Source organism: Telopea speciosissima, chromosome 7 (assembly GCF_018873765.1).
Source record: "Telopea speciosissima isolate NSW1024214 ecotype Mountain lineage chromosome 7, Tspe_v1, whole genome shotgun sequence".
Lineage (NCBI taxonomy): Eukaryota > Viridiplantae > Streptophyta > Magnoliopsida > Proteales > Proteaceae > Telopea > Telopea speciosissima.
Window position 1 is genome coordinate 63,274,095 of NC_057922.1, and position 19,401 is coordinate 63,293,495.

General features: G+C 37.6%; 1 protein-coding gene across 3 annotated transcripts in view; it reads left to right on the top strand.

Annotated features, from left to right (window-relative positions):
- The first annotated feature begins 394 nt into the window (after nt 1-394).
- LOC122667730 (serine/threonine-protein kinase tricornered) overlaps nt 395-19,401 on the top strand; it is a 62,548-nt gene continuing 43,541 nt past the window's right edge. For 2 of the 3 annotated variants that reach the window (XM_043864125.1, XM_043864127.1), the window contains exons 1-6: nt 396-657; nt 2,587-2,761; nt 3,716-3,799; nt 7,854-8,095; nt 8,233-8,479; nt 8,804-8,883. In XM_043864125.1, the coding sequence (XP_043720060.1) occupies nt 500-657; nt 2,587-2,761; nt 3,716-3,799; nt 7,854-8,095; nt 8,233-8,479; nt 8,804-8,883 (986 nt within the window). In that variant the 5' untranslated portion in view covers nt 396-499. Of the gene's footprint in view, nt 658-2,586; nt 2,762-3,715; nt 3,800-7,853; nt 8,096-8,232; nt 8,480-8,803; nt 8,884-19,401 lie in introns of all 3 variants that reach the window. The other variant, XM_043864126.1, reaches the window with a different exon arrangement.

A 19,401-nucleotide genomic window follows, 5' to 3' on the forward strand; every position in this document is an offset into this window, starting at 1 on the left:
TGTATGCGTGTGCATATTATCTATGTAAGAGAGAGAAAGGAAGAAAGAGAGAGATTTTTATTTATTTTTTTTGTTCTTTCGTTTTTTTGTTTTTTTTTGTTTTTCAGATAGAGAGGTTCAGTGACTGACAATAGAGTTGAAATAATTGGAGGATTTTTATTTATTTAATATTTTTTAAGAGAGGGAGATAGAGAGAAGGGGGAGAGGAGGAGGTGGTGGTGGGGGTGGCACCTTGCGAGTGTGAGGGTTAAGAAAGGAAGGAAGAGAAGAAGAGGTGTTTGTTTTCTTTTCAGGTTCTCATCCAGTTTCCTCGTTGTTATGATCTGACTTCGCTTCGTTGTTTGCATTAAAAGCTGTATAGAGAGAGAAAGAGATGGATATATATTGACAGATGGATAAATAACATACTCTAGAGAGAGAGAGAGAGAGAGAGAGATTCTGGTTGTCGGAGAGGCCTCAGAGGAAGTTCAGAGAAAGAGAGAGAGAAAGAGGTGCAGAGATGGAGGAGGATCGAGAGGAGGAAGACAAGTTCGACGAACAGCCGGAAGAGGAGGAGCTGGGTTCAAGTCTCACCAGGGAAAGAGTGGCCGCGGCCAAGCAGTTCATTGAGAACCACTACCGGTCGCATATGAGGAACATACAAGATCGCAAGGAGAGGTAAACCGAAAGAAAAAAAAAAAGAGGAAAACTTTGGACGATTCTGCTTTGCTTTTTGCTTTTTTTTTTTTTTTTTTTTTTTTTTTTTGTGTTTTTAAAGATTTCATATCAATCTCGATTGTGTTTCAATAAATCTGATCGAACTAGAATTCTGGCATCCGATCCATAGAGCATTGGTTTTATTTTTTCAACTTTTTTTTTTTTGGTGGGAATTCGTTCACCGTACCAGTGCCATGACTCGCATTACGCCTGAAAATGACCTCACATCGAGCAACATGGATACAGAGCATGGCAATTGAGCTAGATTATATGGCTTCGAGATTGCAATTAAGTTAGTTTTCTTTTTGATTGAAAATGACCTCAAATCGGTACGGACTAGACCAGATTATTCATCTAGATTATATGGTTGGGAGATGGCATTGATAGTTAACATGCTGACTTATGATCCTGGTAACTGTGCTGATGTTTGTGTTTTGGCAGTGTTTCGTTTTTCTTCCTATGATGAGGTTACCGGTCCCATAGAATAGCTTACAAGTATTAGTGTATTATTAACTTTTGATTTCACAATTTCCTTTTCACATGGTTTACACTATTTGAACACCACAATCACTGGAGGAATCAATTCACGATTGTGAAATCTAAACTATGCTCCTTATCTGTGTGGTTTTAGCATTACATGCATTACTGTCTGCACCTGCCATTGTTCAAGAGCACATGGGACTGTGAAGGAACGTTTTAAATGAAAATCAACCCCATATTTTGGTCCATACGAAATTAGAAGTACATTTCAGAAACTGCAATACATTATGAAAGTAATCTAAATTTATGGAAAGCTTGGAAGATTAGGCCACAGAGAACATGTATTGATCTTCATTATATTGCTGCAACAAACATTTGGAATAAGAAAAGCAAGAGTGATTTCAAATGGGACATGTTGACAGATTAAATTCAAAAATCCAGATGCTGTTAATCATTGATGTAGCACACACCAGTAAATGTTGTTAACATCATGAGCTCAGGAGGTCAGTTGTAGTGTTTCTAAGTCTTTATCTTCACAAGATAGCAATATAGACCGCTTGGACTTGATTAGAAAATTTTGGTTGTAGTTTTCATAAATACTGACAGCCATACTCATTAGACAGCTTTCTTTGAATGTAAGTTTATTTATTGCTATTCCCAAAAAAAAAAAAGTATATTTATTGCTTAACTCAATACCATAAAAAACTTCATTGAAACTGCAAAGATGAATAATGAATAGACATATGGGAGAAAAAAAAAAATTCATATGCAGATTTTAAAATTTAGATCATAAATTTCTTAGGAGAGATTTTAAAATTTTGGGTAAAATGTGAAATAATATTAAAAATTGACAGCATATTCAGTAATCATATGGGGAAAAAAAAATAATTTCCATGTATTTTTGTTTTTACTCCGCAATCCATAGCATGAACTTGAGCTAATATGCAGGTTCTTCTGTCTGTAGCTCCACTGGATATAACATTTATTTTTATTGTGACATGAGCTAAAGGAGGAAACAACTTCCTAATTGACTGTAGGATTAAGGAAAAAAAATTAGGATTCTTTCTAATGGAAATACTTAGTATTGAGATTACCTAGGTTAAAATTGAATTTTAATTGTAGGATTCAAATGAAAACGTATAATTACTAGTATTAAGTTGGCTGTTTTATTATTTTTTTATTGATTATATATTTTCTGGTCTTACCATGCCTACACATTTTTATTGGTTTCAGTTTGTGTTCTCATCTTTTTAGTGCTTGTTTGATGCTTGTTTGTTGTGTTGATATTTGCTAGCTGAGATTTCTGTAAATTTATAGGATGAATTGGTATTGACGAGACATCCTGTGTTTTTTCCTTTTTTTTTTGGGACAGCTGAACATTTTGCTTGACATAATTTGTTTCTGTTGCAGACGTTGTGTGTTAGAAAGGAAATTAGCTTCTTCAGATGTCTCTCAAGAGGAACAGATCAATTTAATCAAGGATTTGGAACGAAAAGAAACTGAGTATATGCGACTTAAACGGCACAAGATTTGTGTTGATGACTTTGAGTTATTAACCATCATTGGGAGAGGAGCTTTTGGAGAGGTCAGATAGAAGCTTGATTTGTTTTTAATTTAGTCTAGATTCCCAATGCTTTTATTTCATACATGAGTGTTGGGTTGGGCATGGTTAAAGAACTTCAAGACTGTTCAAAGCAAAATATAAACATAGTCCTACAAGAAGTAACCTACTGTTTTCTCTTTACTTGAAAACAAGTAGCTTTTCACCACTTTCTTAAGCATTGGCACACTTAACATACATTTGTCTATTCTTAGCAAAGCTGGTTTTCCAATCCTTTTTCACTTGGTAGAAGCTTTTTCTATATCTTTTTCTGGTTGAGTTGGATAAACAGTTTTTCTTTAATGAGCCCTCTAAGTAGGACCTTTTTCTCTTTTTCCCTGAATTCCTATCTTGACCTCGAAACTTTTATCCAGCCAGCAATGTTCTTTCAAGCAGTGGTTCCTCCAATTCCTCCCTTCGATTGTGGATCATGATTGGCCGCTCCACTCTCTGTTGTGTTCTGAAAACACATTTGAAGGCCTGATCAATACTTGCTGTTATTAATGTATCTTTTTGCTTTATTTGTGGATGCTGGACACCACTACCTCGGTATCTGAATTCCTTCGTTTTAGTCGCACGCATTTTTGGTTGTTGTGCATATGAAGTTGTGTGGCACGCATGCCATATGTAGTGGAATAGCTGTTATGAGAATGCATGATTTTATAATTTATAGAAATAGAGACAACCTGCACCTATAGCCCAGAAAATGTGTCCAATTTGATGTTTTTGGAGAACGATCACATTCTCATTCTTATTCTAACTTGGGTTACCTGATGTTGCATTCTTCTCGTGTGCAAGTTCAGTTATTGCATTCTTATTTGGGTTTTTAAAATTCAATGGTGCTTAGGAAGCTGATCTCTTTACCTTGTTTGTGTTTCTGGTATATGTTTTTGTTCCTTGTGAAATATTACAGATGTACTTCTTTTTGTTATGCTGCAGGTCAGATTATGCCGGGAAAAGTCCTCTGGTAATATCTATGCCATGAAAAAATTGAAGAAATCAGAAATGCTTAGCAGGGGTCAGGTGAGATCAACCATCTTTGCATCTTTTATCAGTCATTTGCCAAGATTGTACCAGTGAATGTTTTCTTCAGTATCTTTTGCGACTGGTCCTCTACATTATGTTTCTTTTGCTTATGACTTGTGTGGAATTTATAACTGAATAAAGGAGAACAAGACATTTTTCCAATTTCCTCCTTGTGTTTCCTAAAAAAAGGCGTACCCAGTGCACGAGGCTCCCGCCACTGCAGCATCCAGGGAGGATCATAATGTATGCAGTCTTACCCCTGCTTTCACAAAGAGGCTGTTTCCAGACTCAAACCCTTGACCACTTGGTCACAATGTGTTTCCTATTCAAGATATTCTTTGTTTTTTTTTTAAAGCTTGTGAATGTTGATCTACCCATATTTGATGTGGGACCATGTAAAAGTGAGTAATGACCATAAAAAGAATCTTTACTTCTAAATGAAGATTATGAAGTACACCATCATTTGTTTGGGGTTAGCCTGTGACATGCTGCAGTTTCAAAACAACAACAACAACTCAGCCTTATCCCAATTAAATTGGGTCGGCTACAGGCTGCAGTTTTCATAAACTCTTAGTTAAATGCCCATGTCTATGTTGCAGAAGCATGTGTACATTCTGCTCTAGATAGTTTTGCATTTGAACACATCCTTAAACCCTTATTTATTTGTGCTTATCATGGATAATTTAACTAGAGTCATACAAGATGAGGTTCCTTGGTGTATGCTTTTTGCTGATGATATTATATGGTGGATGAGACAAAAACAGGGATTAACGCCAAGTTGAAATTATGGAGATCAACCTTGGAATAAAAAAGTCTTAAAATAGGTAGAACAAAGACGGAGTATATGGTGTGTAACTTTAACCACAATATGATGGTAAAGGAGGTGGTCAATATTGATGAGAGGGAGAGTTTTCAAAGTGATTATTTTAGATATCTAGGCTCTATTGTAAATAAAGGAGATATAGAGGATGTTGTTGCCCAGAGAATTTAAATAGGTTGGATGAAGTGGAGGTGTGTCTGGAGTGTTGTGTGATCGGCATATTCCTTTAAGGCTTAAAGGAAAATCTTATAGGACTGTCATACGACCGGCTATGATGTATGGTGCGTAATGTTGGGCAGTTAAGAAACATCATATAGATAAACTAAGTGTAGTGGAGATGTGGATGTTGGGATGGATGTGTGGCAAAACTAGGAAGGATAAAGTAAACAATGACCATATTAGAGTTAAGTTGGAAGTAGCTCCGATACATGCTAAGCTATGAGAGAGTCGTTTGAGGTGGAATGGTCATATTCAACGAAGACCATGGGATGCTCCAGTTTGGAGGAGTGATTTGATTTAGATTGAAGGACCTAAAAGAGTCAGGAGTAGGCCTAAAATAACTCTAAGTGAAGTGGTAAGGAAGGACATGCATAGCTTAGGTCTTGCATCTTGTATGACTTCGAATAGAGTTGATTGGAGAGCAAGGATCCATGTAGCCGACCCCATTTAGGTGGGATAAGACCAGGGTTTAAAGTATCGGGTACGAATCGTATTGGCCGATATGTATCGATATCGGTATCGGTTGGTACCAATGCGATATATACTGATACATCTCTTTTTTTTTAAAAAAAAATGGTTTGTCGCGGATTGTATCGAAATGTATCGGCCAATATGGACTAATACGATACGATATGATACAATACGACTGATATGTATCGATACCATCAATACGTCCGGTAAAGGGATGGCTCGATACATACTGATACCATCAATACATTCCATAAAAAAGCCCTTTGCACTCACAGACTTGATACAACTCCTATTCTAACGGAAAAATGAAGGAAAACTCTCAACCAAGAGTCTAAAATCTTGTATTTAATCTTGATTTTTCACACTGTTGGACTGAAAAACGAATCAAGGAGTGCTACAACATCATCCTTTGCATCATTCAATACTCTTCATGGCTATAGACGATTATAACATGTAAGAAACCTCATCTTTTATAACAATTTCAATTTAATGGACTTGTTTGGTTATACATTATTCTCCATTTTAGTGTTTATGGCGTGATACTTGTTATATATTGCTTATTTACATTGTTTTTTGCTCCAAAAGTGTATTTCCATGTGTATCTTGACCATTACTATGCATATTGTTCGATATGTATCTTCGATACGATATGATACAATACGTCTCTTAAAATCACCTAACCAATACGATACCCGATACTGATACTTTAAACCTTGGATAAGACTATGATGTTGTTGTATTGTTGGGAGTTGAAGAACATTGAGGGACTCTTGAAGATTAGAAGAGAAGGCTAGGATGGAGGAACTGGTTGATTATTGACAGTTTGTGGATTAGGACAATAAAGCAGATTTCAAGGATGATGTTGGTGCTGATAGGACTCCTAAAGAGGTTCTCACCCTCCCGGCTTGGGGTGAAAGATTCAAACTCCACTTAGTTCATTTAGGCAAGATAGGTCAGAGGGAAGGATGATGCATCTTGGGGAGGTGGGGACAGTCTCTTAGCAGCAGTTGATGGTTATGGGCGGAGGGTTGGTGTTTCTTATTGTCGACGGTTGTATTTTGTGAGATGAGCTTGAAAAGAGCTTTTCTGCTCGTTGTCCATTTGAGATGAGATGCAAAAGTCACAACTTTGGTCACTGAAAACCCTGTAAATTTCAGAGTTGTCAAGGCGCTAAGTGATCCAAGGTGTTTGAGGTCCTCCCTAAGCGCTTAGGCGGTGCCTAAGCGGCACCTAGGCGGCCTAAATCGCGTTCCAGTATTATTTTTTAATATATCAGTTATATGTGTGAAACAATCAAAACAAACATTTGGTTTATATGTTCTTGGAATTGGTCATTTTCAGGTATACCTAATCTCACATTTGCTTTATATTGTTCATAGAAATATGATTTTATCAATAAGTAATTAACCTGCTCTCGATTTAAAGAAATATTCTTGTTATCTAAGAAATTTGATTGATCAAATGATTTTATTTTTACATGAGACTTTTTGTATTAGGTAGAGCACAAAACCAGCTTTCCAACAAATCCAAGATTGCTTAATCTGATTTATATTGGAGTTATGTTCCGGTCAAACCTTATTTGGAGTGCGTGAATGTTGTCAAAATCGCTCTGAATGAAAATATTTTTTTAGATATCAAAACAAATGAATATTTTACCGAATTTTTGGTTTTTAACAATGTTTTACCATATTAATATTTATGAAATTTTAGATTTGAGAAAAACCCTAGCATTAGAAAGTTGAAAATTTCACCTACGGCCAAAATTCCAGTTTTTGTTCTTGAACTAGAGGGTTGACTTTTTATCATTTTGGAATTTGATTTTTTAACTATTTTTATTGAATTCAAACATGGGGCATTTGCTTATTTATGAATAATATCTTAAGTAAATGAAATGACAAATATAAAACCTGGTTCGACAATAAGGTGGCAGCCGCCTAGGCACCTAGAAATCCGCCTGGATGCCTAGGCAGCGCCTAAGCGACACCTTGACAACTATGGTATATTTACTTTCAAATCAAAGAAAATTTAAAATTTCAGGTGTCCAAATAAAGACACGAATAAGTTGGAACAATTTTTGGGTGAAGGTTTGAAAACTAGTAGGAGCAATACCTATGATGCACTTTGCTAATACACAGCTTGATCTTGCTTGCAAAGCATCATGGGTTCAACTCCAAAGGAGAGTCCAGTCTTCTCTCTTTAGGATATGGTAGTCATTACTTCAAAACTAGATAGGCTAGTACCAAACAGATGAGAGAGAATTGGAACCACCTCTAAATATGGTTTCAAGCACATTTGATCAATAACCAAAGAAGGCCCATATAATTCTGAAGTCATAATTCTGAGGCTACACGAATGTTGTTTTTCCATTCAATTCTAATCGAAGTCATATTTGTGGTTAGCCCAAAGCCATTCATGTATTTATAAAGGTTTCTTCTTTTCTCTTACTGTGTTAAATGTTTGATTCTTTTTTGCCTATGTGAAACTTGATTTGTACACTGACTAAAGGTGCTTATTTATGTTTTTCCTTTTTATTGCCTGTAGGTTGAACATGTCAGAGCTGAAAGGAACCTACTTGCAGAAGTTGCCAGTCACTGCATTGTGAAACTCTACTATTCATTTCAGGATGCAGATTACTTGTATCTGATTATGGAATATCTGCCTGGTGGGGACATGATGACACTGTTGATTAGAGAAGATACCTTAACTGAATGTGTGGCTAGATTTTACATTGCTCAAAGTGTTCTTGCCATAGAGTCAATTCATAAACATAACTACATCCATAGGTTGGTTTTTCTGTCATGTTCGCTTATAATATGACTGGACAGGATCACCTTTGGAAGTGGATTTGAATATTTGTAATTTGATTATTGCTATAATTGTAATGACCCTTCTATTTCATGTGGACAACCATGTTTTACAGAGACATTAAACCTGACAACCTTCTATTGGACAAAAATGGTCACATGAAGCTCTCTGATTTTGGTCTTTGCAAGCCTCTTGACTGCAATACACTATCTGCTATAAATGAAAATGAACCAATGGCTGATGAAAATCTGAGAGAATCAATGGATGTTGATGGTTGCTTCCCGAATGCAGCAGATGGTGGAAGCAGGTGGAAGAGCCCCCACGAACAGCTTCAGCATTGGCAGAGGAACCGGAGGAAATTGGTAGGAAATCGTGAAGACAGTTCACAAACACTTGTGATGTTTAGAACCCCCTCACCTGTTTTTTCATTTTTTTAGAGGACTGAAATATACAAAATGTCCCTAAATGGTTTCAGAAGAACATCCCTGCCATGTATATTGTGTAAATAAATTTTGTGACTACCATCATATCAACATCTTGACTTTTACAGTTCTGGTTCACTACTGTTTAGACTTTAGAGTAGCATCAAAGTTGGGATCATGTTTTCTGTTTTTGTCCATTCAGAACTTTGTCCTTGTTAATTGCCCTAGAATTGCCCTAGATCACTAATTGTTTTATCATTCCAGGCATTCTCCACAGTGGGCACACCAGACTATATTGCACCAGAAGTACTACTGAAGAAAGGCTATGGCATGGAGTGTGACTGGTTGGTTTGTTTAAAATGATCACTGCCCTGTGTTAGTAGTTCAAATTATTAGTGTGCTGTATGCTCTTTTTTCTGTTGATTGTTGCTGCATCTAATTTTTTTCCTACATTGGCACAATGGTTAACTGATGAATAGTTAGTTCTTTGCCATATTATTAGTTTGGGATTTGCTCTCTCGATTTCACATCAAACAGGAGGTTCAGTGTATAAGAATTTGATGCAGCTACACGTAGGGGTTTTATTTAATTATTTGGGTTTTTTTTTTGTTACTTTCAATTTTTAACTTTAACATCACCTCTTTGTTAGCTACGTAGGAATGAGAGTCCAAATTAGCTTGGAACTCTATTTTCGGTCTTAGAGTCTTAGAGTTTGTTTAGGAATTCTTTCTTTCTCTATTTTATATATGGATGTAACCTACGATTTAGGATATTGATTGAATGATTGATTTTGAGTTGCTATTATGAAGCCAAGACTGGCCGTGTGGTTCCTCACCTCCTTCCTTTCCTTCTTATTTCATGAACTCCTCTGATCTCTCTCGAATCAGGGTTATTGTACTTTTTTCTCCCAGTTTATTTCTTCCCTTCTCTTAATCTTCTTCCTCCTCCTCCTTTCTTCTTGTTCCTATCTTTTCTTACCATTATTTCCCTTTTACTAGCTGTGGTCTATTTTGACATTAAATTGGAATTAACAAGAGAGTTCGATATCTCTCATCCTGTCCCTTTTCTTCCTGGAAGTCTGGGTGTTGATCACTCACCTAGGGAAGACTCTATCCCTAGAGTGTCATCTCTTCCAGATCAACCCGCTGTGAGTTACCAACCTGAATCCAAGTCTGAACCTCTTCTTACCTCTAGGATAAGTTTCAGGCATTTTTTGTGATTTCCGGATTGTTTAATTGGATGATTGTTGGTTGGGATTCATAGAACAGCCAGTTAGCAATCTACAGCTAAAATCTTACAGAGCCTGGTTGTGTATTATGATCAGTGAAACGAATTGAAGGAATTCAACTCTACCACCAGGTCTGTTTATCATGGAGAAGAAGATAAGTTTGCTTATATATGATTAAGGGATTATTTCCTTTGGTTTTACCAAACTGCCCTTGCCTTTTAAAATTACTTATATCTTATTCTTATCCCAAGATCATTTATATACCAGTTTTCTCCTTTTTCAAAATTTTATTTACAATTTTGCCCTGAGTTTTGATTGCCTCCCCAAAGAGTCTTAAATTGTTCTGGCCATTTACGGAACTGCCATTAATCATTCAATTTTAGTTATATGTCATTCATGTGGGCCCATAGCAACCTATAATCAGGGTTATTGACCCGGAATCGCATCCGAATTGCTCACTTTCTGTAAACATGAAGATTTCTGTGAGCAGTGAGACCCACTTTACTAACTACAGATTCTTGCTTACAACAAGAGTGAAGAACACCTCAGCTCTATGTGCTTTCTGTTCCAAAAGAACTACCTAGATTATGGTGGAGATACATGTAGCAGCAGAGAATTAGATAATCATTCTTCAAGAGCGAAAAACTGAGAGAGAAAGGGAGAAGAATCCTGGAACACGATAGGATTCAGTATCCCCTATCGTGGTCCACCTATAGACTTTATATTAAGCTTCAGTATTAGACTATTAGAAGGGAAACCTACTAAGAGTCTCAAGTCAATTATACAATTACAACTGAAGTCAATAACTAAAGATATAAACATAAACCAACCTAAACTCTATTACTTAATGCACACACACAAACTCTATCACTTAACACACACACACATACCCAGCTTGGACCAACCACCAAGAAACACAGGCCTAAGCAGCGCCTTCATGAACATATCGCCAAGTTGATCACCTGAGCTGACAAACAGGGTAGAAATCAGTTTTTGCATGACAACATTTCTCACAAAATGACAGTCGACCTCAATATGCTTAGTTCTCTCATGGAAAACCAGATTACTGGCAATATAAATCGCAATTTGATTATCACAATACATCTCCATAGTTTTAGTAACCAAGAGTCCCAACTCCTGAGTAAGAGACTTCAGCCACATCATTTCAGCTATTGTATGTGCCATAGCTCCGTACTCAGCCTTTGTTCCTGATCAAGCCACTGTAGTCTGCTTCGTAGTCCTCCAGTTAACAAGATTTTACCAACAAACGTACAGTACCCAGTAGTAGATCTACACAAGGATTTAAGTATCGGTATCGGGTATCGTATCGGTCAGGCGACTTTAAGAGACGAATCATATCGTATCGGAGATACGTATCGATCGGTGCAGAAACGCATGAAAATGATCAAAATACACATGAAAATACACTTTTGGACACAAAAAACAATATAAACAAGCAATTTGTGTCATATATCATGCATATATACTAAGAATTGTGAATAATCAATAACCAGACAAGTGCGGCATTTTGAAATTGTTATAAAAGATTAAAAGATGAAATTCCTTACATGTAGAGTCACTCTATTGCCATGAAGAATGTCGGGGTGGATCAAAGTCATGTCTGTAAGGGTCTTCAACAATAGGAGCGACTAGGATGATGTTGTGTACTGTCCGAACATAAGTACAATACTGAGCCCAGTCAAAATACTGATGGTAGTGACTCTCCCACTTATAGTAGAATCATGTGTACTGCTCTGGAGTGGCTAATGTCACGAAAACACTAGGTTGTGCTTGTGCTTGATTCTCTCCGTATCCATAACTTCCATACCCTACAGAAGCCCCATGTCCATAGCCTGAAGAAGAACCCGATGCATAATGCCCATGGCCTGATGAAGCACCAACATAATCAGAACTAATGCTAAGTGACTCCATGCCACTCATAAGCACATCATTATCATATGGATTGTGGGAGCGCTTGGCAGACTTGCTCTTATGCGGCTTCCGCGAGTAAGTCTTATGGCCAGTAGGCTCAGGACCATGATCCATATCTTGGGTAGTATGTGTGTATCCTGCCTCACATGTGAACTGAACCCCAACACGATGTTGTGAATCCTCATGGCCACCACCATTACCTCCAGCACCATGGCCACCACCACTACCACCACCACCACCACTACCATCGTCATCATCGTCATCATCATCATCATCATCAGCAGCAGCAGCAGCAGCAGTAGTAGCAGCTACAGAACCACCACCACCATCACCATCATCATCAGCAGCAGCAGCAGCAGCAGCAGCAGTAGCAGCAGCAGAACCACCACCACCACCACCATCACCATCACCATCACCATCACCATCGTCGTCTTCATCCTCATCATCAACATGTTGTTGAGTTCCTCCATACGGATGACCTGACCTCGTCCTCTTGACTAAACCTTCTTCAGAGCTACTTTCATTTTCTTCAACATTAGGACAAGGATCTTGTGATGGTGGCTGTATTGCATCGTCATCCATCTGTTGAATGATGCTCTCTATCACTGGATCAGGTTTGGTTGTTTGGCGATCCTTACTTAATTGATCCATCACCAATACCTTATCGGTATCCTCTATCCATGCTCTAACTGGATCTTCATCGTCAAGTAGGTGGTTGATGTCGATTGGGTTGACATCTACATCATCTCCTTCTCTTTCCAACTCTAAATATTGAAGCTTCAGCTTCATGTTGTAATGGACATACACTAGCTTCTCCAACTTTGAATAACTGAGACGATTCTCGGGTTTGGTGTGTATCAACCCGAATGTACTCCAGTTACGTTTGCAGCCACTAGAGGATGCCGTCAGGGATAACACTCGAATTGCAATTCGGGTTAAGTGTGGAGCACTAGTACCCCCATAATTGAGCCATCAATCAGCTGCACAATAATAAATGAAATATTAAAAGACAAAACCTTAAAACAAATTTTAAATGATATAATAAATTAGGTAAACCTAACTTACCTGGGCGTTGTGTGCGCTTAGCATGGATAGCCATTCTATCAGTAAAACCACGAGTGGCCTCACGAAAATACTTAGCCTAGAGAGGTATTAAAAAAAATAAAATATTAGTTCCACTTCCACCAATCACTCTATTCTTGGTTTCAATCATTTATACAACTAATTTAGCTCTAACCTCATCCATGGCAAGTGTGGCCTTCCCTACATCTGGCTCCATTTTGTTCACAACATTCCTTAGGGCACGCAATAGATCAGGTCTACACCCTATATCATTGGAGTATTGGATATCCGGATTCAAATAATATGCTGCACATGGTTTGTAATGGATGGTTAGAAACCTAGAAATTCTAATAATAAATAAATAAATAGTAACTTACTAACTACTAAGTGTTTAAAATGAAACCAAAGTCATATACTTATAAGATTACCTGTCCAATGAACATCTTGAACCAACATATTTTCCCATCGATCGGATATAATCTTCAAATACTTCTTGTTTGATGTTGGGTTATTCTCATGTATTTTTCTCTTCACACATCCCATGGCCTCTACCATCTTACCCATGGTCTGCTCTTTATCCCCATCAACCTCTCGAAGCAGACAAAAGAGTGGCATCATAACATTATAAAGTTGGCCCATCGCAGCCCAGAACTTTGAGGAGGTGACAAGATCTTGAACAGATCTCCCAATTTCAGACCTTGCATAATTGCTAGTCAACCACTCAGTAGAAGTGAACATCTGTAGCAGCCCATGCTTTCGGGAAATGAGGCTATCAATTGCAATGTAATTTGTTGCAAATCTTGTTGTTGCAGGCCTCACTAAATCCCCTTGTGTGTAACTCCTCATCAATGCCAAAACCCAACTATGGTTGTAAATAAAGTTGGTGATTTTCCTTGCATTACCAACCAACTTTTGGACCTTGGGCAATTCTCCTATGTCCTTGAACATCAAATCTATGCAATGAGCTGCACATGGTGTCCAAAATAGATGTTGCCTCTGTAACATAAGCAACTGACCTGCCTTCTTGAAATTTGCTGCATTGTCAGTTACTACTTGGACAACATTTTCTTCTCCTATGTCCTCCACAACTTCATCCATTAACTTGTACAAGTAATTGGCATCTTTGATTTCACTAGATGCATTGACCGACTTGTGGAAGATCGTCCTTCCATCACAGTAGATAAGAAAATTGATGATGGATAATCTTGTTGGTCCACTCCATCCATCACACATGATGGTCACTCCATATAGTGGCCACTTCTCCTTGAACCTCTCCACATACTCATGTACCTCTTGGACAATAACATCCAAGTAAGGCCCAGCAATCTCATGAGGTGTGGGTGGCTTAACATTTTTCCCACACCGCTGAATCTCCTTTACCATGGCCTTGAAGTGGGGATCTTTGGCCTTATGTGGTGGAATCATAGAACTGTGGAACCATCTGGAGATTGCTCTGCTTATCCTTTTACTAAGTGTTTTGGGTTGAAAGCTTTCTTCAATCCTTTGTTGGCCAGCATCCCTTGGTCTATAGACATTAGGATCCATGTCTCTGATATCTGGGCTCTTCTTTCTCTTACCTTTACCACTCTTTGTAAACCGGTCAAACATCCCCTTTTCACTGGTTGCTCTACTAAGGCCAACAGGCTGCTTACCCTTACTTAGAGATGGACGACAAGAGGAGCCAACACCAATATCTATAGGGCCCTGGTTGGGTCGAGCTGATTGACTTCTAATCAATTGCTCTGCTCTCCATTGTTGCTCTTTTGCTTCATGTCTTGATTGTTTCATTGCCAATGCCAACTCTTGGTCCTCCTCTGCTTCCATATCCGATCCTTGATAATCTTCAAAATCTTCCATCAAATTTTCCACCAATGCATCAACATCATCATGTGTTTGCTTGGATTTTTTTTTGGAATCTCCAAGGTGTTTTTGTATTGCCCTGCTTAACTCTACAGGGCATTTTGTACACTTGGAAACATTTCCATATCCTCCTGCCATGTGCTCTTTTTGTCGAGTTACCCCACCTCCAAGATGTTTGGTGTCACAGAAGTTGCACTGTGTATGCAATCTATTATTGTTTATTTTGGTACAATAAGACCACCCAATGTATTGTTGTCGTGGCATCGTCCTAAATACCAAACAAAAGTAGATAACTATATAAGATATATATTAAACAATATTCAAATCCACACATCAATAATTTATTATTTATACAAGTATAGACAGACATTATGATGCATGTCATGCATTGCATCATTTTCATGTATTTACTACCTAGCAAAGTTGCCCTAAACAATATTTAAACATTTTTATATTTTCTACAACTAGTTACACATTATTTAATTTTTTAAATAATGAAAAAAAATGACATAATGTACTACATATATGAATCTAAGTCTTTGATTCTATTTCAGCCAATTATACATTTTATCAAACTATAATGAAAGAGTATAGATGGAAAAATCAGATTTTTTACATTTTTTAAAGTATTTTATAAATTCAGAAAATACCCAAAAAATTAAAAAAAAAATACAGATTTTAGGGTAAATGTATAATCTTCTTGGGATGTCATACATCTATACATAATGTACTCCATATATTATAAACATTACCATTTGTTTTAAAGTTAAGAAAGAAAAAAAAAAATCATGTTATAGAAGGAATTTTCAGTTTTGGGTAAAAATGGTCAAAGAAACATGGATTTGAAACCAAATCTTTGTAAATGCATACAAAGAATGCAATTTCTATGTTTGTTTAACATATTCTCTTTGATTCATACCAAAAAACATACCAATAATCAAAGATTAAAGCAAAAGATTCAAGTTTTTTTCAAAAAACTTACCTAACCCTTCAAGAACAGCTTTTGAATTCGAATGTGGGCTGTTAGATCCACCAAATGATGTGATTTCAGCTCCTCTAAGTTCGTTTTTGGCAAAGAATTGAAAGCCCTCAAGAAATCTTACCCAAAAAGCAAGTTTAAATGTGTTTTTGGAAGGGTTTCTCAAAGCTGGGAAGAGCTTTTTTCCGCCAGGACTGCTAGAAATCGAGTTTCAGGTGACAAGAATGAAAAATGGCCATGTGTTTTTTAAGTTAACGATACGTATTGAGACGTATTGAGTCGTCTCGATATGTATTGTTATGTATCGGTCGATACATATCGATACATATCGAGACGACTCGATATGTATCGTTTTTTAAATATAATAAAATAATATTTTTAAAAACTCTTGGCTGTATCGATACGTATCGATCGTATCGTATCGGTACGTCTCGATATAGTCGAGACATTTGCATTTTTTTAAAAAAAAGATACGTCTCGGCCTGTATTGTATCGACCACGACCGATACCGAGACGTATCGGCCGAGACGATATGATATGGCCCGAGACTTAAATCCTTGGATCTACAATCACCATCAGACATCATTTCAGCTGTATGTGCCATAGCTCTGTACTCAGCCTTTGTACTTGATCAAGCCTCTGTAGTCTATTTCTTACTCCTCCAATTAACAAGATTTCCCCCAACAAACATACTGTACCCAGTAGTAGATCTGCAATCACCATCTACCTCAGCCCAATTAACATCAGAGTAACCCATAATATCAGCAACCCATAATATCAGTATGACCATAACATCAATAAACAAGACTTTTCCGGGGCACCTTTGAGATACCTTAAAATACAACAAGCAGTCTCCCAATGGGCTTAATTAGGAGTTTTTATGAATTGACTAATTACACTCACATCAAATTAAATATCCGATCGAGTAATAGTTTGATAAATAAGTCTTCGAACAAGTCGCTTTACTGATATTTATCTGCAAAGTCTTTGTTATCACATGAGCCCTGCTTCAGATGAGGATCCATAGGAGTATCCATAGGGTAATTGTCTAACATACAAATCTTAGATAGAAGATCAAACACATACTTCCTTTGAGACAAACTTACCCCATTTGTACTGTGGACAACTTCAATACCCAAGAAATATTTGAGTATGCCCAAATCTTTCGGCTGAAAATGTTGATGCAAATATGCCTTAACGTCCTCAATCTCAGAAGAATCATTACCAAAAATAATGATATCATCTACATACACTATCAAGATAACCACCTTGGACCCACGCCGACGAACAAATACTGAATGATCAGAGAAGCACTGCATGAACCCATAACTACCAACGACCTTGTTGAATTTGTCAAATCAAGCACGGGGGGAACTGTTAGCCCGTAAATAGCCTTGTGAAGCCGACAAACCTTGAACACACTCTCCCTCTGAGCAACATACCAAGGAGGTTGTTCCATATAAACCTTTTCCTCTAGATCACCATAAAGAAAAGCATTCTTGAATCTTGATATCAAGTTGAAACAGAGGTCAGTCAAGATTAACAACGAAGGATATTAGAACACAGGCAAAGTTAAAACGAGCTACTAGAGAGGTCTCAAAATAATCAAACACCATATGTTTGAGTATATCCTTTGGCAACTAAGCGAGCTTTTAATCACTCAACAGAACCATTTGGTAGATACTTGACAGTGTACACCCAACGACACCGCACAAGTTCTTTATCTGGGGATAAGTCAATAAGAGGCCATTTCTTATGTTCTAATAAGGCATCTGTCTCTACATCCATTATATTCTTCCAACCAGGATGTAACAGTGCATCCTGGTACTTAGTAGGCACAGACACAGTAGATAAAGATAAAGCAAAAGTACAAAGGGCGAAGGTGAGAAACTGAAACAAATTTAGAAATAGGATAAGCAACATTAGATTTTTTAGTACAGGTTCTCATACCTTTATGAAGAGCGAGTGGCAAGTCAATGGAGGTAGGATCCCTAGGCAAAGGTTCTGAAGAAGCAGAGGGTAGGTTTGAAGGATCTGCTGGAACTGTTGAAGTCGACTTGGAACTACGCTTAAATACCTACAATTGCTTAGGAGGAGAATCAGGAAGAGGAATGGGTACATGAATAGATGGAGGATCAAGGAGATCAGTACCAAACTTATGACTCTCAACAAAAAAAAATATGGTGTAGTTTCAAAAAATGGTAACATCTGCACTAACAAAATGTTGACACATAATGGGATCCTATGTTCCTTTTGAGTGTGTGCATACATGAGGAATACACACTTGGTAGCATGCAGAGATAATTTATCGAGATCAGGGCGATGGTTGTGAACAAAACACGTAGAACCAAATACTCGTGGTGATAAACTAAACAAGGCCGAGTTGGGAAAAACCACAGAAAAAGGAGATAGATTGTCAAGGACAGCAAATGGCATGCGATTAATCAAATAGCATGCAGTCAAAACAGCATCACTCCAATAAAACTTGGGAACATGCATGTGAAACATAAGAGATTGAGCAACTTTCAGCAAATGTCAGTTTTTTCTCTCAGCCACACCATTCTTATGAGGAGTATATATACAAATAGTTTGTATAATCCCATGATTACAACAAAATTCGTTTATTTTTCGTTGAGTATACTCAAGAGCATTGTTAGAGCGGAAGATTTTAATTGATACACCAAACTGAGTCTTTATTTCATTATAAAATTGTTTAAAAACAAATAGTAATTCCGATCGATCTCTTAACAAATATAACACCAGGTCATTCGAGAGTGATCATCAACAAAGGTAACAAAATAAAAGAAACCTAAATGACTCTTGACATGGCCCGGACCCCAAACTTCAGAATGAACTAATTAAAATGAAAAGGAACTTTGAGAGACATCATGAGAAGGGAATGAAGTACGATGATGCTTTCCAAGCTCACACACCTCACACTCAAGTTGAGAGATACACTTGCATCTAGGAACCATATGTTGAAGCTTGGGAAGAGAAATAGTCCCAACCGGTAATGCCATTGTAGAGGGGAAGACATACTAGAAGCAGTAGAAGCAAATGTAGGAGCGACATCGTCGAAGTAATAGATCTCTTCCTTCTCACACCCTCCACCAATCGTCTCCCTTGTTTGGAGATTCTGAAAAACATAACAGGTAGGATAAAAAGTTGTTGAACAATTATGGGATCTAGTCAACTGACTAACAGACATAAGACTTAAGGGTTTTAGGAACATGAAGAACATATTTCATCCTAGGAAGAGAAGACAAAGTAAGACAACCAGAGGCGGCAGTAGAGGAAACAAGAAGTGCACCAATACTTGAATGAACGATGGTAGCCGTGGATGTAGAGGCAAATGTCTTGATCTGTTGAAGATGCTTGAGTAATTGATTGAGTTCATCGCGTAAGGGAGAAACAAACGGACTACCTCCAATGCTAGAAGCTTGATTGGTGTCCAGGGATGATGCCATAATTGAATTTTAATCAGGTGTAAGACTAGTAGCAGTAGTAGACAGTTGTTGAACCTACTCAGGTTTACCATGCTTCGCCCAACATGTATCAACAATATGATTCATCTTACCTCAGTGAGTACACAGACGCGTACCTTGATCTAGTAGTTGTCCTCTGCCATTACCACCGCCACGGCCTCGGCCTCCTTATGAACTGCGACCTCTTGCAGAGAGACTAGTTCCACGGCCACGACCCCCAATATTTGAAACAAGTGCTGAATTATTGCTAGATGTGGTCAAATCAGATTTGGTGGAGGAAGACATGATACGCTGAATCCGACAAAATGCCTTATTT